The 23296-nt window shown below is 47.3% G+C and overlaps 1 protein-coding gene across 4 annotated transcripts; it reads left to right on the top strand.

Annotated features, from left to right (window-relative positions):
* The first annotated feature begins 285 nt into the window (after positions 1–285).
* On the top strand, positions 286–21031 carry cacng7a (calcium channel, voltage-dependent, gamma subunit 7a). Of its 4 annotated transcripts, none has more exons than XM_034601057.1 (7): positions 696–913; positions 948–1061; positions 10318–10513; positions 12397–12483; positions 12586–12726; positions 17140–17285; positions 20267–21031. In XM_034601057.1, exons 2-7 carry the CDS (start codon positions 966–968, stop codon positions 20786–20788), a joined length of 1188 nt encoding a protein of 395 aa, XP_034456948.1. In that variant the 5' UTR covers positions 696–913; positions 948–965; the 3' UTR covers positions 20789–21031. The 4 variants fall into 4 exon arrangements, with proteins under 4 accessions (XP_034456949.1, XP_034456948.1, XP_034456944.1 ...); XM_034601053.1 differs by having other exon boundaries at positions 696–926; positions 959–1061; XM_034601058.1 differs by lacking the exons at positions 696–913; positions 948–1061 and adding an exon at positions 286–540.
* The last annotated feature ends 2265 nt before the right edge of the window (positions 21032–23296 follow it).

The following is a 23296-nucleotide window of genomic DNA, read 5'->3' as shown; positions in this document are numbered from 1 at the left end:
CGTTCACAACAGACCCACGTTTGTGTGTTTCCTTCATTAGGGACGTGCAGGACGTTAATAGTTGCTGTGTGTTTGCATCAGTCGAGCTGTCAGCCAGCGTGATATAATGCGTCCTCAATTCAGCCAAACACGCTCCTGTGCCACGCTGACCTCGTGCATGTGTGCGTGCACGAGTGTCTTCTTCTCCCTCCAGCCTACATCACTGTAGCCCTCCTCCCTCCCTCCCTCCCTCCCTCCCTCCCTCCCCCTGCCTCCCCTCCACACACACCAGTCCCACCTCCCTTTACCCAAACTACAGTGAAGCCCATTCAAGCGATTCTCCGCAGTGCTGAAAGAGCAGAGCGAAGTAAAGGAGGAGAGAGAGAGTGAGAGATAGGGGGGAGAACCGAGAGGAGAAGAAGGGGAAGCAGGAGTAAGACAGAGAGTGAGAGAGGGAGGGAGGGAGGGAGAGAGAAGAGGAAACCTGCAAATTGGGTGTCCAGGCTCCCAGTGCGCACAGATCTCGCTCTGCACCGTCCGAGCAGCTCTCCGCTCCGCAGGGTGAGTAAAGCTTCTGCTGCTTCCATTTAAACTGCGCCTCCATCCCTCCCATCATCCCTCCCATCATCCCTCCCATCATCCCTCCCATCATCCCTCCATCCTTCCCCCCCAACTCTCACCTCCTCACCCTCACAACACCAGCTCTAAAGCCTCTCTCGCACTATCCGAGCTCCGCTGCTCTGGCTGCGCACGTCAGGACTTTCTGATTCAGCTGCAGGGAAGAAAGATGATGCTCATGCATGTGTGTTGACATGAAATATTATCCTCCCTCGTCCTCCGACCGAAAAACCAAAAAAGCCAAGGATGCTGTGTGAGCGAGGAGCCTCACGTCTCGGTGGAGGAGAGAGGAGAGAGGAGAGAGGAGGTGTGCTGACGGCTGCTGGTGAGCGCAGCGCGCGGCTGCTTCCTCGCCTGTGAGCGGAGGGATGCTGCTGCTGCTCTGGGATCAGTGTGGCGCATTAAGAAGCAGGAGCCTGCAACAGTCAGAGTTGAGTCTGGAGGAGAGAACAGTGAAGCCAGCGGTGCGTGGAGGAGAGAGGAGGGAGGAGGGAGGAGGAGGAGGAGGGAGGAGGGCGAGCCAAACTGTGTAAGGATGATGTGATTGTGTGTCTGTGCATGTGTGTGTTTGTGTGTGTGTGTGTGTGTGTGTGTGCATGCTGTGAAAACTCCTTCTTGGGGAACCCATCCTGTGATTCTGTTCCAGCAGACTGCAGCACTTCTTATTGGGTCCATCTCTCCCTCTCTCCCCCCTCTCTCTCCCCCCTTTACATCCCTCTTAGTACACATGCATTGTGTGTGTGTGTGTGTGTGTGTGTGTGTGTGTGTGTGTGTGTGTGTGTGTGTGTGTGTGTGTGTGTGTGTGTGTGTGTAGACGGAGGGAGCATCTCATTCTTTCCTCTGTGTTCTGGTCATTAAAGTGAGTGTGTTACAGACGGAGGAATCTGCAGAGCTGTTCCCTCCCTCTGAATAAAACGAGGACGGGACCATGAAGTTCACTGCAACACAAAATAACTCTGTGATATATTTATTTGTTACAGAGAATTAAAGTATAGACGTCATGATGACACATCTGTCACGTCTGTCTGTCTGTGGAACATCTGGACCCGTTCATCTCGTCCTCTTCACACTTGTTTAGGCCCAATCAGGTGCAGTGTTGAGTTTGGACACGTGATACGTTCAACACTCACAAACCGGGGACCAGCGTTGTGTAGCAGTTGTGTGCGTAATCGATAACAACGTCAGGTTTCTCTGAGTCACGAGCGTTTTGTGTGAGGCATGAACCGAACCATCATGAGATGAGGTGCAGAAGTCTGGACTCGAGCTGACTGAAGAATCGAAGCTTGGCTGATTTTGAAAATGCAGCATAAATTGTAATTTAATCACCTCGAATCATTTCAGTTTGTCTAAACGTTTTGGGTCTTGCAGTTGATCCATGAAGATTTGTATTTTCTCAGTAGATTTAAAGTGACGAAGAGGAGGACAGGACTTTGATGAAGCTTCTAGCAGACGATCTGTTGTGTGTTTAATGTCGAGTGAGGTGAAGGGTGATCCCTTAGAAACACTTTCCTCCACGACCTTAATGAAACCATAGAAGATGCTCAAAAGAAAAAGTTTCATCCATCTAAACTCTCCACATCATTCAGGATGTACGTCTTCTTACTGCGGCCTTTTCCCGACAGTCCTCTGTCAGTCCTCTGTCAGTCCTCTGTCAGTCCACCTCAGAAGAGAAGACACAGTCTGGATTTAATCTGTTCAACTGCACATGGATACGTCTTGTGAAATGTAGTATTCCATAACCTGAGGTAGAATCAGGGATTGGTTTACTGAGACTTTCCCTGAATTAAAGTTCCTCCTGAGTCTTAGTGAGACGATTCAAGCCAGAACGCAGCAGGTGAGAAAGTCCGGTGATCTAAAATACTTCCAGACCTGAGAAGTGTCCGTCGGTTGGCGTGCGGCCGTCGGAGGTCAAAGGAAACGAGCGACGCGATAAGTGAAGTTGTTTGAGCGGCTGATTGATGAGCTGTGAGTCACCGACGATGGAAGGGTGAGTGCTTCATTTCCCACCAGGGTCACTCAAGGTGCCTCGGAGACATTTGTCCTCAGATAACAAGTCCACGCTGCCGTCCCCTCAGTGAATCTCATGATTAAAGATCAGCTGATAAGCAGCAGGAAGGTTCTCAGTGTGAACCCGAGTTGGGCCGCGGTGTTTCTGTGTTTGCTTGTTTGTCCAAACCTTCACCACAGAGGAGGAGGTTCTCTGTAGCAGTTCATTCCTCCAGTGAAGAAGAGGAATCATGAAGTGTTGGAAATGACTTCTGAGGCTGAAGAGCAGAATCAGAACTAGTTCATCTCATCCGACCACATCTGAGAACAAGACTTTCTTTGCTGTGGTTGGTCGGACTCACTCGGAGGCTGGAGGACCGCCCACTCTCGTAGCCTCCTTTCCCCTGCACCCCCCCCCCCCCCCCCCCCCCCCCCCCCTCACATCTCACTTCAAGTCCTGTGTCTTCTGCGTCTTTGTTGCCTCGACACAGTTAATCCAACAAACGGGGACAAGGGAGGATGTTTTCATTCCGTCTCTTCTTCACGGGATTCACTGAAGCAACGCGGGGTTGTCAGCTTCATAAAGTGAATGTCCTCAAATCTGATGTTTGAGACTCTGAGACTCTGAAGCTTCACGTGTGTGTTCCATAGTTTCCTCTGATCTGTTAGTTCTGGTTTCACATTGTAACTTAGGGACTAAAGAATTTTGTCTGACATACGTCCTGTGGTCATCACCTACGGGGGCGGAGTCTACCTGTACCTGACTCTGATTGGTTTGTAGACGGCGTCTAACGTGGGCGTGTTTTCAGGTGGCACAACCAAGGTAGTAGTCTTTCTGTTTGAATGGAGGAAATGAATGAAGCGCTTCCTGTGGTTGCCATGGTAACATCACGCAGTACTCCACATCTCCCCAGTACTACAGAGTATTACAGTACTACAGAGTACTACAGAGTACTACAGTACTCCACACTAGTTCAAATGCACCAAATGAACGTCCTCGTGGGTTTAAACATTATATCATCGGAGGTGAAGACTGCAGCTGCTTCTTCTTCTTCTTCTTCTTCTTCTTCTTCTTCTTCTTCTTCTTCTTCTTCTGTTGGCTCGTTGGTCTCGTGCACATTAAGGTCGATTCACCTTCAGGCCCGTCGATGATGAATGTGACCTCATGTTCAAATTACACAACATTTGAACTGAGTGAACGGACACGTGTATGTTTGTTTCTTTTTTTTGGGTGAATGCTGCTCTGCACATGCACACGCGTGTAGGATGTGTCACACGTAACACTGCCTGCCAGCGTGTGTGTGTGTGTGTGTGTGTGTGTGTGTGTGTGTGTGTGTGTGTGGTACAAGCACTTCCATCAGTTTTTGGGCCAAGGTCTTTCCTGCGTTTCCTCTTCTTCCCCAGCTGTTCCCTCTCCTTTATCTTCTTTTCCTCAGCACATCATCAGCCTCTCCCTCTGTTTCCTCAGCTCTGACACACTCATACTGAGGATTCACTGTGTGTGTGTGTGTGTGTGTGTGTGTGTGTGTGTGTGTGTGTGTGTGTGTGTGTGTGTGTGTGTGTGTGTGTGTGTGTGTGTGTGTGTTTTCTTACCCGCCACATAAGCTAATTATCTTTATGAGTGCAGCAGTGGTTCTACAGTCCACAACACGAGGGTTTGTTTGAAGGCCTTCATCCTCTTAAGTGCTGCTTTGAGGAACGAGAACCTTCTTGAACGTGGTTGAACATTGTTCCTCAAAATGTCTCATCTCCAGGAAATTTGACGCTATTTTTAACAGATAAGTTGTTTTTGTCCTTTTTAGGAGCAAAAACGTCTTTTCCTCGAAAAGCTCCTCCGTCCTCCCTCGCTCCTCGTTCTCCGCCCCCCTTTCTCTTTATTTCCTCATTTCGTCCCGACTTAACTTCCTTTTATTATTCGCCCTGTACTTAACATAATCCCTCTGACCATTTCTCATGTGTCCTCGCCCACAGATGGATGTGACCTTCCTTCCTCTCCTGTTTCCTTCTGTATCTCTTCCCTCTGTCCTTCCTGCTCCTCCTTATCCTCCGTTCTTCCCACATTTAAATATCCATCTCTTCTCCTGCCAGTTGGCTCGATCCTCTCGCTGCTGACAGAGGGACATATTGCCTTCTCAACAGAAAACAACCCCCCCCCCCACCCTAACGATAGCTAGCTAACCTGGGAACGCCATCTGTGGAGTCCCGCCCGGCACCATGGGACGTGGAGTTTCGCGGAGCTCAGCAGTTGCTTTGCTCGGCTCCATATTGACCCGTCGATGCCGCAGAGTCTTTCATCTCTGTTTCATCTGATGCCCCCCCCCCCCCCCCCCCCTCAATCCTTTCTTTAATCTCTTCACCTCGTTTGGAGCCAAGACCGAAATCCTGTTTCCTCGAAGACAACACAGATTAATCGGCTTCAGAACAGTGTCACTGCTTTAGGTTTTTGTTATAGAAAATGTAAGATAGATAAATAGATGGAGAGAAACGTTTTCTACTGCTTTTTCCTGTTTGTGTTTCAGGACTGAAAATGTGGTTTTATTTATAACGTCAAACGCACAATCAGCAACACAAACACAACACAATCACCACCAGTAAAGAGGCTTGTTGCTAGTGGATAGAAACCATCCCTGACTATCCAGCACAATGGGCTCTTTATTAAGTAAATGGCCTATTTCCTGGATTAATTCATGTGTACAAAGCTCCTGATAAAGGGAACTTATTATCACTCCTACACCGACGAGCCTCCTTTGATGCCTTAATTAGCAACGCACACCCATTCATTAAGCTGGACTTCCACGTCTCCGGTAGAATTAAACAAAATGAATAATGAATCCAAGCAGAAATTAAAATTGTGCCGAGGAGCCGGTTGTTTTGTAACGAAGCATCAAGCCGGTGGATTAAATTTAAACCCTCTGCGATGTTCAGTTTTTACTTTTAGAGGAACGAGGCCTCTGGTGTCATCACAACAACGACACCACGACTTTACACAGAGGCACAAACATTCAGATGACGGGCGACAGCGAGAACTCAGATAAATCAAATGGAAACAGACGTGTCAAACCAAGAGGCCCTTAAACAAGAAGAAAGAACCTCTCTGTGTCTTCTAGGACACGATGCAGGTGACCTCTGACCTCTGAACTCGCCAAATCTGTTTCCTCCCTTACATGAATACCAACAGCTGGTAGGAGACGAGAAGCTACAGCAACACTGAACAGTGATTTTTATTGGTTTAGTCCATATTCACCAATCGCAGTTTGTCTTATAGACGTTAACAAGGAGCAACTTCCTCTGTTCTTCACTCGACAAGAGTCAAACTACAGAGAAACTCTCTGAGCAGTGAATGAAGCTCAGAGAGTCACATGTGAGGATCCTCTCCCAGGACACAAGGACACTAGATGCTGATGGAACCGAACACATCAACACAACAACAGGATTCACCACATTATCGTGTGAATTCAAAGATCAGTGAGGACTTCAGCACCACAGCGGTGGACAGCTCCCTGGTCTATCTTCTTGATATTTTAAACAAAGACGATGTAACTGAGAGTGACGTGTCGTAAACCCCGCCTCCTCCATGTTAGCAGATAGGACACGGAGATACATGACGCCTGCTCCACCAGGAGGATGAATGGAAGTGAAACGTGTGGTGTTGGACAGAAGGAGAGTTTCAGTTGTTCTTTTGATAACAGGAGCTCTTCTTCATTTGAAAAGAAAATTCCACCTTCATCTCTGTCAGCACTGAAATAGTCATTATCTTCTTTAATCAGGCTCCTGACGAGGCTTTCTTCATCCTCCCATTCTCTCCTCCCCCCCCCTCCTCCTCTCCTCCCTCCTTTGGTTTTCTTATCTATATCACTCTCTCTCTCTCTCTCTCTCCGTCCGTCTCTCTCCATTCCTTCATACCTCTGCTTCCCCTCTCTTTCACTTCTTCTCCCTCTTTAATTTTCTTCTGTCTTTTATCTGTTTCCATCCTCCTCCCTCATTTCCTGCCTCTGACCTGTACTTTCAATCTGCTATCTACTCTCCTTCACCTTCCTTCCTTCATTCCTTTCTTCTTCTTCTCCTTTCTGGAACATCCTATCTTTCCTCCGTCTCTTCTTCACGTTCTATTTTCTTATTTCATCATCCCTCAGTCCTTCCTCCCACATCATTACCTCTGACTGTTTGTTCTTAAGCACCACTGCTCCATTCATCTGTAATTTATTACATCGCCCCTTCTCCTGGGTTGTCCCTGCACACACACACACGCACACACACACACACACACAGACACACACACACACACACACACACACACACGCACACGCACACACAGTTAGTTAGCGGCTGGTGCAAACCTGGGAATTGTGGTTATAGTCTCGGGGCTTAAACTACATAGAACAACTCATCACAGCCCATTTGTTGCCAGATATCGTAGCAAACGTGTGAGTGTATGTGTGTGTTTGTTTGTGTTTGTTTGTGTTTGTTTGTGTTTGTTTGTGTTTGTTTGTGTGTGTGTTGTGCACTGACCCGTCACAACAGATCTTGTTTTGTTTCTACATTTACGTCTCAATCCAGGTTTATTAATCTGATTGTAGCAGAACTTTGCTGAAGAGGAACAACATTTCTCCACTGGACCAGGATCAGTGACTGGAAAGTAAAGTGTCGGCTTGTGACTGGAATTTATACCTGATGTTTTTATCTACCTTTAAACCAATAGTGTACCTTTATAAACATTACCCTTTAGATTGTATGAATAATTTATTGTTATCGATTTTAATGTGAATTTATCAAAAAGTCCTGTTTGTTTCCTCTGAGTTTAGATTCTTGTTTCCTGAGACAAAGTGTTTCTGTGTTTTCTTGTTGGAACGTAGATTATAGATTTATTGTGTAGATTATACAGCGTTGACTTCGTTTGAGTTCAAAGGGAAACGATGATGTTCCACAGTTTCCTCGTCAGGTTTAAAACCTTTTTCCTCTGAGCGTCACTTCCTCTATGAAATATTCTTCTTCTCCTGATTCTAAAGATGAACAGCAGTTAAATCTCACAATTCACCAAACACAGCAGCCGCCTGCTTCCCTCCGTAGAGTCTGGACGTCTCTATATTATCTATGTTCAAGTCAACAGGATGTGACACGGCCTGAACGCAGCCCGGTGAGAGGCCTCGGGGCGAGAGGGTTTATCTGCGTCCTGCAGGTGCTCGCTCCTCGCCTCGCTCCTCGCTCCTCGCTTGCTCCTCGCTCCTCGCTCCTCGCTCCTCGCTCCTCGCTCCTCGCTCCTCGCTCCTCACTCCTCGCTCCTCGCTCCTCTCTCTCCGAGCCCACGATGGATTTGTGTGTTTTGACTCAGCAGCGTCTGACGGCCTCTCGTGTTGGACCTGGCAGCTCCATCACTGAGACGGATGCTTATTTACACAAGGCAAGCACAAGTCACCTCCGTCTTGTTCAGGGGACGCGAGGCGCTGACGTCTTAAGTGCTGGACGTCTCTCGGTGATGTCATCGTGTTTGACTCTGCAGAGCGGAGAGAGTCACGTGACTTTCTCCTCCGGTTTGATCTGCTGCACGTTCCATATGCTACCAGGAGGTTTTGAGCTCTGCTTTAACATTTGAGTGTTGCCTGAAAAGATGTGATACAAGTTGCTCCGTCTGCTGAAGTATGAATATTTGGTTCTTCGGTCAAGGTCAAAGCTCAACTAACGACCTTTAAAGAGCTGAAGCTGTCTTTGTTCATGTCTGTGTTTTCAACCTCTGTATCCACATCAGCACCGCCTCATACAGTTCGTGTGTATCTGCCATCGTCTCCCCGCGGGGGGGATCTCTGATTGGTTCACCCGAGGCGAGGCAGCGTTTTAAACCGTGTATTTGTAACAGGTGACTCATGTCTGAATGAGCGAATCCTCCCTGACACGGCTGAATGTGCTCCGCAGCGTCTCGCCTCAGCGATGAGGTCACTCGGCGCCTGACAGCCACTTCCTTTTTGCCTCCTATCTGTTCAGCTCTGATCTTGTCTGCAGACTTAATTTCGCTCCACGCCGCCGTCTTATCTGCTTCGTCTTTATCGGCCGTGTAAACAACATTTTAAAAGGCGCTGAGCCGCCTTCCACCTCCGGTTTTGGATGCAATTTATTATTAGTGCCACATGAAAAATACTCAGTTTAACTGTAAACATCATTTTTCCGAGAAGCGAAAATGAGCTTTGCATATTTATTGAGAAGTAAACTGAGAAAACGTGTTAACGCCGAACAGGCGGTCGGATTCTGTCCTAAAATTCCTGTTACACAACTGCTTGTGGAGTTACGTCACCGATGACCTGCAGCGCTCGGGCCTCTGGACGTCTCCCAACATCTGGCTCTTCTCACACTGAGTCCGTCCATCTGTCTGTTTGACTTATCAGAGGTCGTGGTGGCAGCAAGGTCAGCAGGAGGCTCCAGACGACGTTCTGCCTCCTCCTGTTGTTCCCTGAGGAGATCCCGGGACAGATGGGTCCCTCCAGAGTTCTGGGTCTGCCCCGGGGGGGGGGGGGGGGGGGGGGGGGGGGGGGGGGGGGGGGGGGGGGGGGGGGGGGGGGGGGGGGGGGGGGGGGGGGGGGGGGGACCCGAGGAGGACGGCGCTGATGCAGGAGGTGTCCTGACCTTGATGTCCTTCTTATTAAACTCTATACACACGGATCCACTGCAGCTTTAATGTCTGGTTTGCACTGAGGCTGAAACTGAGTCGTTCTTCTCAGAAACTGGGAACGAGCTTCGTTTCCCTTCAGGGTCAAAATCTGTGTGAGCAGCAGCGTTTGGGTTTTTACAGATGTTGGTTTGCACGGATGGAGTCTGTGTGTGTGTGTGTGTTTGTGTGTCTCAGTGTGTCAGCAGCTGAAATCATGCACAGCAGGGGCAGCACTTCTGCCACCTAGTGAGCGCCTGACTGCACTGCACGTTACCTGCAATCCAGACAAACTGGAAACCAGCAGGAGATCATGAGACGTTTGTTCATGACGTGAAGAACCAGAACTTTGCTGCAGATTTAAAAACATTGATTATTCTTAACCTCCCGGACACAGTGAGAATCAGTTTGAGTTCTTCCTCTGTCTCAGGGTCACGAGCTGAAACAAGAAGCTTTCGTCCTTTTCAAAGATCCTCGCTGTTCTTTGGTGAAATCGAATCATTAACATCGTGAATCTCAAAAGGAAAGATTTCTATAACCTGTCATTGGAAGTTCAAATACTTATACTACGAATATTTATCTTCTCGTCCTCTGTGGTGATGATGATGATGATGATGATGATGATGATGATGATAACTGGTGTTGGTATTATCTCTCCTCCTCCATCTTCCCTCCTGTTCAGTATCACATACATATTTAACTGGTGCAGTCAATGAAAGTCAAGACGGATTAAAATCAAAGTTTCCCCCACTATCATCCCCCCCCCCCCCCCCCCCCCCACACTCTGATCGTGCATATTCAGCTAATCAATTTTTCCGACTTCTTAAATAAATAAAGTCAGTACTTCTGAATATCTTTCTTCTGTTTTCCACTTTTCTTTCTTCTACAACAGAAACCTTTTTAAAAAATAAAACATGCCATGTAAATGTACGGACATATAAAAATCTACCAGCACAGATGGTAGCGTTCGTTTCTTCTTCATCTTTGGAGACAGTAGGCTGAAGTAGACATGTCTCTCTTTAATTAACTTCATCTCTCTCCTCCTCTTCCTCACCCGGCTGCCTCCTGCTGAAACCCGACTGTCTTCCTCTCCTCCCCAGATGAGTTCCTTCAGCACGAGGGCTCTGACACTGCTCTCCTCGGTGTTCGGCGCCTGCGGCCTGCTGCTGGTGGGCGTCGCCGTGTCGACGGACTACTGGCTGCTGATGGAGGAGGGAATCATCCTGCAGCAGAACCAGACCACCGAGGTCAAGATGGCGCTGCACTCCGGCCTGTGGAGGGTCTGCTTCGTGGCAGGTCGGGTACACGTCAGTCTGTTCCCTAGCGTGTTGTTCAGAAGATAATTTAAATCCATCGATGCCAATTTGTGCCAAAGTTTGTTGATTGTGTTTCAAATGTTTAAATCCACAAATTTAAAGTAAGAAGTGGGTCAAGTCTCCCTCGGTTCTGCTTTTAGAGATCATGCTGCTGCCTCAACTGTTCACTCGTGCACACACTCACGCACACACTCACGCACACACTCCTGCACACACTCCTGCACACACACACTCCTGCACACGCTCCTGCACACGCTAACGCACATTCTCGTGCACACACTCCTGCCCACACTCCTGCACACACACACTCATGCACACACCCGTGCACACACTCCTGCACACACACACCCGTGCACACACCCGTGCACACTCAGTGGGGTGGACACCACAGATACTGACTGTCCTTGTTGCTGTGGCTGTCTCTGTGTGTCGGGTCATGATGGTCTGGCTCCAGGGAGGCGGCCATATTTGTGTTTCCCTGTTGTCTGACGCCTGGTACAAAAGGTCAGAGGAGGAAGAGGCTGGTGGCATTTGGAACGTGTGTGCGTGTGTGTGTGTGTGTGTGTGTGCGTGTGTGTGTGTGTGTGTGTGTGTGTGTGTGTGTGTGTGTGTGTGTGTGTGTGTGTGTGTGTAGTTGCTGCTCGGACACTGCAGCAGCACTCCTACATATTCTTCTCTACATCATATCTGATCCACCATATGCTTCTCTTTAAGCCGCGGTCCGTGTGGCAGCTTGATGTGGACGCACACGCTCCTCCCGACAGCCTCTGTGTCGGTGGGAGCTGGGACAGGCCGTCGGGCTGTTTCCAGTCTGCCGAGCTTCTCTCACACCCTGAGCTCTGTGCTCGGACGCTTGACCCTCGTTTCCTGGAACATTTCAATGATTTTTTACTTTGGATGCCGGACTTGCAAACCTACTGGAGAGGCGGAGAGTCGGCCTGAAGTAATTCAGAGTCTTGTTCCCTGAGGGCGCTCGGAGGCGGCTGAGCTCGATTTCTGAGAGATTTTGACTCGCTCTCTTTCTGGATATTGAGTTTCGAACACAAGTAGGAAGCCTGCAACCCTCAAGCTACAAAAACTCCTCCAACTCCAACTTCCTACATGAACGTTTGTCGTAGCCGTTTATGATCCAACCTCCTTTAAGCCACTTCGCCTGAAGAGAATCTTGTTTAGACTCAGATTAAAGTCGTGAAAACACAATGTGCTCGAACTGAAAGACCAAGAAAACTTGAACAAAGGTTTATGTAAACTAATCCAAACTTATTACTTGGTGATTTATCCTTTAAATATCACCGTGCACCAAACGGCTTTACAGCAGATCACCTGTCACAAGCTTTAACAATATAAACACATTCAAACAACCACAGAAACATAGTTGTCGAGTGAAGCAGATTTTAACTGAGCAGCTGAGTCTGTAAGAAAACTGAGGTGAGACGCCCGAAGTGAGGGGTCGGACCACATGGCTCAATGTGAGGAAACGTGGAGGTTGTGGGTTCAATCCTCAGGTTGAAATTTGATGTACGACTTCCAAAGAACAAAACAACTCTGAGAAACTGTGTGTGTGTGTGTGTTGAGGTTAATGTTGTGTCTGTATTCAGCTCTCCCTTCTCTCTCGGCTCAGACCTTGTTTTCTCCTGAACCTCTTCACCTCCGTCTGTCTCTGCCTCTAATTCAGGTCTTTTCTCTTTCTGTTTCTCTGTTTGTCTCTCTCTCCCTCTCCTCTTGTCCTCCTCTCTCTCTCTCTCTCTCTCTCTCTCTCTCCACCTCTCGACTCCCCTCTCTCTGTTTTCCAACTAACATTTTCTTGTGGTCCTTGACCTGAAGACGACCTGAATAACCTCCGGCGTTGTGTTTCCCTCTCAGGTCCGGAGAAGGGCCGATGTGTGGCCTCCGAATATTTCACCGAGCCAGAGATCGAGATCACGACAGAAAACACGGCCAACATCCTCAGTAAGTCACGAGCATCCTCACATTTTAAAAACTTTAATATACTTGAATTTGTGGTTTATATCGTACATGCACGACTTTCATCACGTGCTCCCCCTCCTGCAGAAATGGTCCGAACCGCCACTCCCTTCCCGATGGTCTCTCTGCTCTTCGTCTTCACCGCCTTCGTCATCAGCAACATCGGACACATCCGGCCTCAGCGCACCATCCTCGCCTTCGTATCTGGAATCTTCTTCATCCTGTCAGGTACGGACTCGTTAGTCAGAGGCCGAGCTTCAAGCTGTTTCACGATCTCAGTTTAAAGTTGAACGTGGTAACAAACCCTCCTCAGTCTGGAGATGGAGTCGTCTGCAGACAAATCACATCTTGCAGAACACTTCATACTTTTGTTGAACTACCACAGACTCCGGGCGTTTGCTGTCATGGTTTGATTCCATATTTTCCAATTCTTCTCCGTCCTCTTGGCAGCGTCGTTCTGACGGAGTCTGGGAGACGACAGTCGGTGCACAGCTGTCGGAGAAGCAGAAACATTGTGTTTGCAGTTTCTTATCTTTATTCAAGGGTGCGCTCTTCTCATTTGAAAACATTATTTCTTTTAACGATTTACGAACCCCAGTGTTTCTCAATCACATTTTCAGATTCATCTCCCAGTGCATCAGTTGGTTTTCCAGATTTAAAACCTCGTGAATGTGGATCTGAAAACTGGTGCATGTACTTTCTGAATCTTTATTCAGAAACCTACGCTCCTGTTGCACCTTGTTATTCCAGGGGCGATCCCACTTTTCAGAGATAGTGATTTGCCGCTGGAGGCAGGAACCTGTTGCTCTCTGCTCAAACACCAATCACACGTCGGATTCTGGGTTATTCAAGCTTTCAAAGCCTTTTTTCCCAGTCACACCTTTACCCATAATTCATCAGGACTGTAGAAACAAGCAATAAGACTGATGGGGAGTAAAAGTCCAATGAAAGTGTGAAACTCACCTGTCGGATTAAATCAGAAGTTAAAAATCATCCGAGCAGAAGAAGAAGAAGAAGTGAGCTTGTTAAAAGTCGACGTTCTTCAAGGTTAATGATAAAACTTCAGCTCAGTGGATGAAAGCTTCTCTTCTCCCGGCTGACGGCTCGTCAGACGTCTCCTTGTTCTCGCCGGTGACTGAACATCCAACTGGATTTAATTCAAATAATTGCTCAGTGCTGCAGGAGGCTGCAGGACAGCTTGGGTCTGAGATTCTGCTGCAGGAGGAAAGAGTTTCAACCAACAGGTCTGGAAGTCGTCTCTGTTGTAGTTCGAGGTTTGAGTCAGAAGATCCTTAATGAGCAGCTGCTTTTCTCCAGGACGACACTTTTTAGATCTGAAGGAAAACGACACAAACCTTCAGAGCAAAGTCCGATTCTGCTCCAGCGTTGCAGCTGCAGCCTCGGGTGCAAAGTCACTGGAGAAAGGGTTTGATCACACTAATGCTTTTATAGTTTATTCAAAAGAGGAGGGATTCGTGCATTTAGCCGAATGATATCGTCCATTCAGACATTCGGCTGCTCGGTGCGAAGGCAGCTTCAGTCGCAGCTAAAGAAGACGTAAGATATAACTTGTCTAATCCTGCCCGAGGTCTTTGTCTCATTTCTAGTTTCATCACAACAGGTTAATATCAATGAGGAAGAACTAAAACACACAGAGACGTTAGAGAGGAAGACAAAACATTTCCCTAAAGAAAGCTTCTGATTTTAAACTGTGACAGAAGCAGCATTAAATAAACGTTTACATATTTAAGACCTTCGCCAGTCGGAGCGGCGGCGTCTCCTCGTGGCGTTGAGACGTTTCCTGTTTCCTCCGGCGCTCAGCGGGTGAAGTGGCTGCTGGGAGTTTTCTGGGCCTCGTTCAGGATGACATCACCCTCCTGGTTTTCATTCTCTAGCTGACAGATGCTAGCGTAGCGTGGAGGACTGCTGACTGGACACTAGGGACAAACATGATGTCAGAGAAATGTCTCAGAGCCAAAGTGCAGATGAACACACGCACGTACACACACACAGATACACATTCAATCACACACACACACACACACACACACACAACAAACACAAAGATCCTCTGTCCTGATGTGATTTAGAAAACGTTTTATTTTAATCACACTTTATATTATAACAACCACAGGGTCATTATGTTTTCATCCATCTTGGTTTGTTTGTTTATGTGAAAACTACTTATTTGTTTATTTAAAGATTTTTATCTTAACAAGCTTATTGAAAAAATGTCAAAACTGAAGTAAAAAGTTATAAATTTCATTTAAAAGAAACAACACAATAGAATCAATTTGCCGCCTGCAGCTCACAAAGGGACGGAGAGAACTTCAATCTCCCGACTGGAGAAGTGATTTCAACGAGTCTTTGTCTGTCTCCAGCTGAGAAGAATGAAAAGCGTCTTCTGTCCGATCGAAGACACAACTGAGCCCAGAAATCCATGGATGTGATTTTGACAACACTTAAACTGGATGTTGGTCACAGACGTTGTGTGTGTTTTTGTTAAAAGTGAGTTTTTCAAAGGCAACAACACACTTTGCACCAAAACCTCGTCTGAGTCGGTTCTGTGTGTGTCTGTGAGTCGCACGTTGCCTTGAGGTCACAACATGGAGGATGTGCAGCAGCTGTTTGTGTGTGTGTGTGTGTGTGTGTGTGTGTGTGTGTGTGTGTGTGTGTGTGTGTGTGTGTGCACGTTCACGCACATGCAGCGTCTGAGCATTCAGACACAACACCCCCATCTGATGGCCAAATGAGGGAACTGCATCTTTTGTGATCCTTTCGTGGTGGTTTTGTATTTTAATTCTGCGTTTAAATCTTTCACCAGTTGTCATATTTATATTTTATATAAAAGTGAGGATTGATGACACTGGATTGAGGAAAGAGAAAAAGTGACCAGATGCATCAAAGCTTCTCTTAATCTTCACGTCTTTAACAGAGAGGCCACAAAATCAATTCAAAGTATTTAAACTGCAGTGATATTGGAAGAAAACTATTTCATCTTATGTTTATGAACTCAGTTTTTGTTTTGCAATTTGAGGAAATATTACTCCTGTTATTCCAAATGCATCATTTCTATTTTACAGCAGTTTTTTTAATATGTTAACGATCATTTCACGTGTTTGCTCGTGTGGGGACACGGAGCAGCAAAGTGAAAACTTGAACCTGCAGCTTCCCTCAGTCTGGTTCTTCTCCCGCTCTGCTCAGCGTGCAGCACAGAACAGATCTGAGATCAGGTGCTCGTCTGTTTCCTTCTGTTTGTCAAAGCATCGCTTGCTTGGCTACATTTTCCTGTAGATTACATCTGATCAAGTGACGTTTTGCTTTAAGACTTCAACTACTGAGCGTTTTTTAAAATGTTCACTCAGTTTGAAGACCTCACACCAGTGATTGCAGTGGTTTACACGGTTGCCGTGGTTGAAGGTTCAATTCCCAGTTCAGCTTGGAATAGTGTAGAACACAGAAACAGTCTGAGTTTGACCTGCAGCTCTGGGAACCTGCAGCTCTGGGAACCTGCAGCTCTGGGAACCTGCAGGAGGAACCAGGAGCGTCACCGGCCGACTGACCCAGAGGTGGAGTTACAGTTAGGAGGAGGAGCACCTCCCTGCAGCCTCTGGGACGCCCCGGAGCAGAGGCTGAAATCCAGCCGGACACATTGTAAAAACTCCACGTCGGCTGGTGTGTGTTTTATTCCTGTTCGTATCGTGTCGAGAGTCAAAGTACGAAGCATCTTTCCTGTGTTTAGTGAGTCAGGTTCTGTGCTGCAGGATTTTGGAGGTCAGCTGCAGCGGGTGTCTGTCGACAGGGGAGGAAGCTCTGACACACTCATACTGAGGATTCACTGTGTGTGTGTGTGTGTGTGTAGTGTGTGTGTGTGTGTGTGTGTGTAGTGTGTGTGTGTGTGTGTGTAGTGTGTGTGTGTGTGTGTGTGTGTGTAGTGTGTGTGTCCTTGTTTATCTCTTTACCACAGTCTGTTGTTGGGGCTTTCTCGGCCTATTTACAGAACAACCAGGACACGTTATCATTAGCTCTGCCAGCTACAGAGCATGTGCACGTACACACACACACACACACACACACACACACACACACACACACACGCACACACACACACACTGAAGGCCTATTCAGATGGGATTATAATTGTAGAGTAATTACTCCTGATTCTCTAGTTGTTTGCAGTTTGTATTGTTCCACATTGATGGATGGAAATAAAATAAAGAAATATCTGTGTGTGAGAACATAAATGAGTGAGAGGCTCCGGAGTCTCTGTGGAGTTCCTCCTGCCCCCTGGTGATAACTCAGAGTCTCTGAGCCTCCTCCTGAGCCTCCTCCTGCTGCTCCTCGACTCACCTCAACGTTCCTCCTGCTGCTCCTCGACTCACCTCAACGTTCCTCCTGCTGCTCCTCGACTCACCTCAACGTTTCTCCTGCTGCTCCTCGACTCACCTCAACGTTTCTCCTGCTGCGTCCGTCAAGTGTGAAGGACAAACTCCAGGGAGAGTCCAGAGCTGTGTGAACATCCACCGGAGGTCATGTGTGAAAGCATCACTGGAGAACCTCTGTTTGTGCTAATAAGAGTGTGTGTCTGTTCATGTGTGTGTCTGTGTGTGTCCGTGTGTGTGTCCGTGTGTGTGTCCACAGGCCTCAGTCTGGTGGTGGGTCTGGTCTTGTACATCTCCAGCATCAATGACGAGGTGATGAACCGACCCAGAGAACCAGAGCAGTTCTTCCACTACCGCTACGGCTGGTCGTTCGCCTTCGCTGCCTCCTCCTTCCTGCTCAAAGAGGTGCACGCACGCACACACACACACACACACACACACACACACACACACACACGCACACACACACACACACACACACACACACGTAATCATGCACGAACATGTGGGTGCACTGCTTGTATATAACACTATGTCGACGTGCACGCAGACAGAAGTGTGCATGCAAATACACATACAAGTTTTCACACTGAATATGCATGTTGAAGAAATACACGCACAGACACACACACACACACACACACACACACACACACACACACACACACACACACACACACACACACACACACAGACACACACACTGCAGTCCCTGAGCAGTTCTCAGTACTAATATGTGCTGAAGCTTTACATTTACTGATGCTGATAAAAGACTAAATGTGCACAGACACACACACACACACACACACACACACACACACACACACACACACACACACACACACACACACACACACACACACACACACACACACACACTCATACAGATTGTTCAGAATCTGGTTTGGATGACGACCAATCGCAATTTAGCTAAATACACTCGAGCATGTGCAGCTACACACAAACTGCTGGTAACACACACACACACACACACACACACACACACACACACACACACACACACACACACACACACACACACACACACACACACACACACACACACACTGCGTAGGAGCCGTCATCCTGCATCAATATTCATAAATGTTAATAGCTTGAATACTTGAGGGCAGCAGCTCCGTCGCAGCACAGTGTTCTTCACTGGGGATGTGGGGGGGGGGGGGGGGGGGGCTCCACTCCTCCACTCCTCCACTCCTCCACTGCTCCACTCCTCCTTCCTCTTCTTCTCTTTCATCCCTCTCTTCTCCACTTGTCTCTTCTCTCTCTCTCTCTTTCTGTCCTCTACTTTAATCTTGTCTCCTCTTCTTTCGTCTTTTATCTCTGGTTCGTTAATTGTCTCCTCTCCTCCTCTTCCTCCTCCTCCTCCTCCTCCTCCTCCTCCTCTTCCTCCCTTCTGTCCTTTCACCTTATCTCCGCTTTGTCTTTTCCTCCTCTTCCCTGTCGTCATCTTCCTCTTCTCTCCTCTCCTCTCTCTCACTCAAATCTACTTCTTTCTTCTCTTCTCCTCATCCACTGTCTCTCCTCCTCTGTTCTTCTCATCTCCTCATCCACTGTCTCTCCTCCTCTGTTCTTCTCATCTCCTCATCCACTGTCTCTCTTCCTCTGTTCTTCTCATCTCCTCTTTTCTCTGTTTTTCTTTCTACACTCATCTTCTCCTCTGTTTTCTGTAATTTTCTTCCTCTCTTCATTGTCTTTCACAGGCGTCCTCTTCTTATGTCCTCTACACTTCTATCTTCTCATCTTTTATGTTTCCTTCTCTAATCATCTGTCTCCCTCCTTGATTCCCTCTGTTTTCTCATCCTCTTCTCGTCGCTCTTTCCTCCCTGGTTTTGTCTCCTCGCTGTAAAACATTTTGATAAAGAACATTATGATTTAAACGTCTTGTTTCCCTCCGTCTCTCTCTCACACACACACACACAGACACACACACACACACACACACACACACACACACACACACACACACACACACACACACACACACACACACACACACAGTCTCAACTTTCAGGGCTGTTGTAGCGATGATGTTTTGCATGAATAGTGAATGAGCTGTGAACGCTCTGCGGATGCGGGGGTGAAAACATGAATACATTTTTGATAATTGTTCATTTCCCCTGAGGAGCACCAACCCTTTTTGTCAACTCTGCAAAATGATTGTGAATTTATTCGAACACACACACACTCTCACACACACACACACACACACACACACACAGACACACACACACACACACACACACACACAGACACACACTGAAGGATCGAGCTGACTCTGTTGTTTCTCCAGTTCGTTTGGATTCTCGTGATAAAACCGATGTTCAGTTTTCATGGATGAAATCTCGTCCTTGCACTTTTCCCGCAGACGCCCTCGGAACCTAATTATTCATTTGACTCTGTCAGAAACTATAACCAGAGCTGTTTACGACCGGGATGTTAATAATATCACTTTTATACTCGACACAGTTTAAGAACCTAATGGCCCCTGTGGGCGATTTGTCTTCATCATCCACCTCTGCTGCTTCTTCAGATTCATCCAATATGCGAAAGAACATAAAATCATAACATGAGAGAGAAATAAAGCACCGGAGGAAAACAGCCAAACACCATTTAATTCATCAGCTGAGTAATAAAACCGACGAAGAACACGAGGGAGAACAAACCTCCTCTGGTTCAGAAAAGTTTATGAACTTATTAAAATATTTGTTAAACTCCTTTTGGATCCAGAGGGTTTTTCGGTCTTTTTAACATCTTGCTGCACAGTGTGCGAGGGAGAAACATGGAACTACTGTAGTTTGTAGAAAGAATCAGACTTTTATCATTTGAAATCTTAAACAGAATTAGAACAGAACAATTTGGTTCTGTAGTGATCGATGTTGATACAGATGTTAGGGAGTAAAAATATACAATACTGAAATATCAGCTGATCTAAGATGTCGTTATAAAACCAGTATGACTAAGAAATGTTTTACACTTTAACAATCTACTACATAATATAAATAATAATAATAATAATAGTAGTAGAATAATGTAAGTGCATATGAAGTGAGCAAATCAAAGAAAAGAGGTAAAAGAACAACTTTAAAAACAATTAAATAAAAAATGTCTACAGGTTTTAAGCGCTACAACATCCGAACAACTACAACTATATAAAAACTATGAATACAAAGAAAACACAAATACAACATAAATAAAGAACTTCAATTCAGAACATAAAAACACATCTTTTCTACATTGTTTATTGGGTCAAATCAAAGTTTTCGATGTTTCTCATGTGGACGAGTTGATCTCATGAATGTGTCTCTGTGTCTCTGTGTCTCCGTGTGTCTCCGTGTGTCTGTCTCTCTGTGTCTCTATGTCTCCAGGGCGCAGGAGTCATGTCCGTCTACCTCTTCATGAAGCGTTACGCCGAGGAGGAGCTGTACAGGCCCCACCCCGCCCTCTACCGCCCCCGCATGTCCGACTGCAGCGACTACAGCGGCCAGTTCCTCCACCCGGACTCCTGGCCTCCCCCGCAGCGCGGCCGCAGCGCCTCCGACGTCTCCTCCGACATCTCCATCCAGCTCAACCAGACCCCGCCCCCCCAGGCGCCTCCCAAGGGCGGCAGCACCTCCCACCCGACGCCCTCCTCCTCCGGGCCTTCGTCGGCCGCTAGCTACCAGCTCCAGCCGGCCTCCTCCTCCTCCACCTCCTCCTCCTATCCACACCCCCTGCGCCCGGCCTCCACCCTACCCAGGTCCTCCCACGCCCACGGCCACGCCCACGGCCACCCGCACCCCCACCCCAGTGGGCCCCCGCCCCAGTCCCTGCCCATGGGGGCGCCACCCTCGGCCGTGCCTCCCCCCCGCTATCACACGCACATGCGAATGAGCGCCTCGCCGTGCTAGGCTCCATAGGCAGGGAAGGGGAAACACAAAGGGGTGGGGGGGGGGGGGTAGATTGATCAAACATCACAAGACAACACACACACACACACACATCATGTTCCCTCTAAGTGTGGGAGGAGGGTAAGTGCATGAAGGAGGGGGAGAGGAGGAGAGAGGGGAGGAGAGTCAGGTGGGCGGAGGTCTGACTCACCGAGATGGAGACGGACATTCAACGGACCCTTTAACGCTCTGGGGGGGGGGGGGGGTTTCGTGACGGGAACGTTCACCATCAGGGTCGTGATCCACGGGAAACAGCGTGAGACACAAACATGAAGTCATGTCCAAACTCTGTCCATTCACAGAAAGGACAGAACCGAGGACAGAAGACACTTCACCTGCTCTTCTGTCAGAAGCTCGAGAACATGACAAGGGATCGTTTATCGTAGGTTTGTTTTTCCATGGACACGTTCGGGAAGCTTAGTGACTTTCTACATAAATGATTCAATGAAGTGTCCCACAGTCCGATCTCTATGTGATTTAACTTATGAACATTAGTTTTACGGAGGAATTAAAAAAACACGCTCGAGGAAAGAAACGGTTTTATTCTCAGAACTTGTTGCTTCACTTCCCAAACCTTGTCCATGGAAATCTGAGTTTCAAAGTAAACTTGCCACAGTGATAGATAATATCTCGATTATATTATATATTATATAAGTATTGCTCACACTGTTTGACTTTGTAACCGTGACCTTCAGCCACGACTCGTGTGTCCGCAGAGAAACCGTGAATTCAAATAGAGATTTATACTCTGTAGAGAAACTCTTCTTCTTCTTCTTCCCTCTCTCCGACACTCTGAATTCCACGTTAATGAAAACTTCGCTCCCGTCCTGTACTGTACTGTAAATATTACCGTAAGTTTTAGGTGTTTTAGCTCAAGACTTTTCTAAGCTGTTTGTATTTCGAGGGCGAAGCTTCGGGATGTAATGTTCAACATTTCGTGGAATGAAACACGAGGACGTCACCGACGAGAGACTTTTCAGATTTTTTAACAGAGAAGAGCATCGAGCCTCCGACCGAACGAGGAGCGCCGTCACCGGTGGTGCGATCCGAACGGATGCCTTGGACTTTTGGTGCTGTTGCCATGGAGACGAGAGGTGTGTATATAATGATAATGATGCGAGCAGATGAGAGGGAGCAGACGTCTGAGAGCCGGGATTCAGATTCTGCTTAAATCCATTTGAATCAGAAAATGAAAGCACGCTGGTGGAAATGTTTTTCCTCATCATCTCGACATGATTCCTGACAACGAACATTTCCCGGTTTATTGCTTATTGTCGTGCTTCCTGAAGCGACCGATTAGAAATGGATCTGTTCCCGGTTTCATAAAGACATGGAAGCTGTGTGTGTGTCGAGGACTTCAGGTGAAGACGCTGCACTTTGATAAACATGAGCTTCCATGGGGAGCAAACTGAACACCTGAGGAGCAGATGGCCTTGAATTCCAATTTACTGCCTGTTTTAATCTATTATTAATGTGATGTAGCTTCGCTTCCTCTCACCAGAACAAGATTCCACCTTCTGCTGCATCCAGATTTACAAATATTTAGAAAAGAGGAAATATCAGAAAACGTATCAAATGTGTTTTTGTCTTAACGAAGCTCCAAAAATCATCAACAAATCGTGTTAACAATCAGTAACTTTGTCTTATTTTAATTCAACCTCATGAATAAACAGACGTTTCCTCAAACGTTGCACCAACACAAAGATGGACGACCTGTCCCCACACGATAGCTAAAACATCTTGGACAAGGCGCCGCCATCTTGGACTTCTGACATCAAGTGGAGTCACGAGTAAGTCTCACCTGTCAATCACGACGTTTCACCCGGTTTCTAACTGACATGGAGGAGGCGGAGTTTATGACCTGTTCTGATGATTTGGCTTCACTTTTAGGGGCCGCCGTGTCGTCCATTTTGTTTTAGTCTCCGATAGACTAGTAGGTAGTTTTTCCCTTATTTAGGATTAAAGCTCTTTGGCCAAACGATGAACAACAGCCACGAGTCAAACGTACAAACGTGTCATATTATTTTGTTTTTTTACACAGAAAAGAAAAACTATGTCGCTAACACGTTTCTCAGTTTGACTCCCATCGAAGTTCGAAAGTTGCACAGTGACGAACTTAAGCTTTTATTTTGCTCTTGTTTTATAAGCGTATTATGGATCGTACCCAGCAGAGGGCGCCGTTTGTAGCCGTTTCTAGTCCCGCGGGGGGGGGGGGGGGAACCGTTACGCTCACAGCCTGTGGTACAAAAGAAAACCGCGTAGCAAAGCGACTGCGATGTTAGCATCTTTTATGAATATCTGCTCTGTGAAAATGAAAAGTAGAAAAGTCCTTTAGCAGCCGACAGCTTCCGCTGGTGTTTATTTACATTTGCCAAAGCTGAGCTCTGCGTCGTGAGCTCACACTCGCGGAGACTCGTTCACGTAGCCGACTTCTTCCCGAGACAAATCGCAGCCGAGACGCTGAGCTCC

This window comes from Hippoglossus hippoglossus, chromosome 11, assembly GCF_009819705.1.
Source record: "Hippoglossus hippoglossus isolate fHipHip1 chromosome 11, fHipHip1.pri, whole genome shotgun sequence".
Taxonomy (NCBI): Eukaryota; Metazoa; Chordata; class Actinopteri; order Pleuronectiformes; family Pleuronectidae; genus Hippoglossus; species Hippoglossus hippoglossus.
Note: the sequence above shows the minus strand (reverse complement) of the source record. Positions and strands in the feature narration are given on the sequence as shown.

Excerpts from the sequence above, each read along its gene's own strand:
- cacng7a (XM_034601053.1), top strand. The coding sequence starts at position 844 with ATGCTGTGTGAGCGAGGAGCCTCACGTCTCGGTGGAGGAGAGAGGAGA. Across the intron at positions 1,062-10,317 it reads AGAGAACAGTGAAGCCAGCG|ATGAGTTCCTTCAGCACGAG; the intron begins GTGCGTGGAGGA and ends TCTCCTCCCCAG. Across the intron at positions 12,727-17,139 it reads AATCTTCTTCATCCTGTCAG|GCCTCAGTCTGGTGGTGGGT; the intron begins GTACGGACTCGT and ends GTGTGTCCACAG.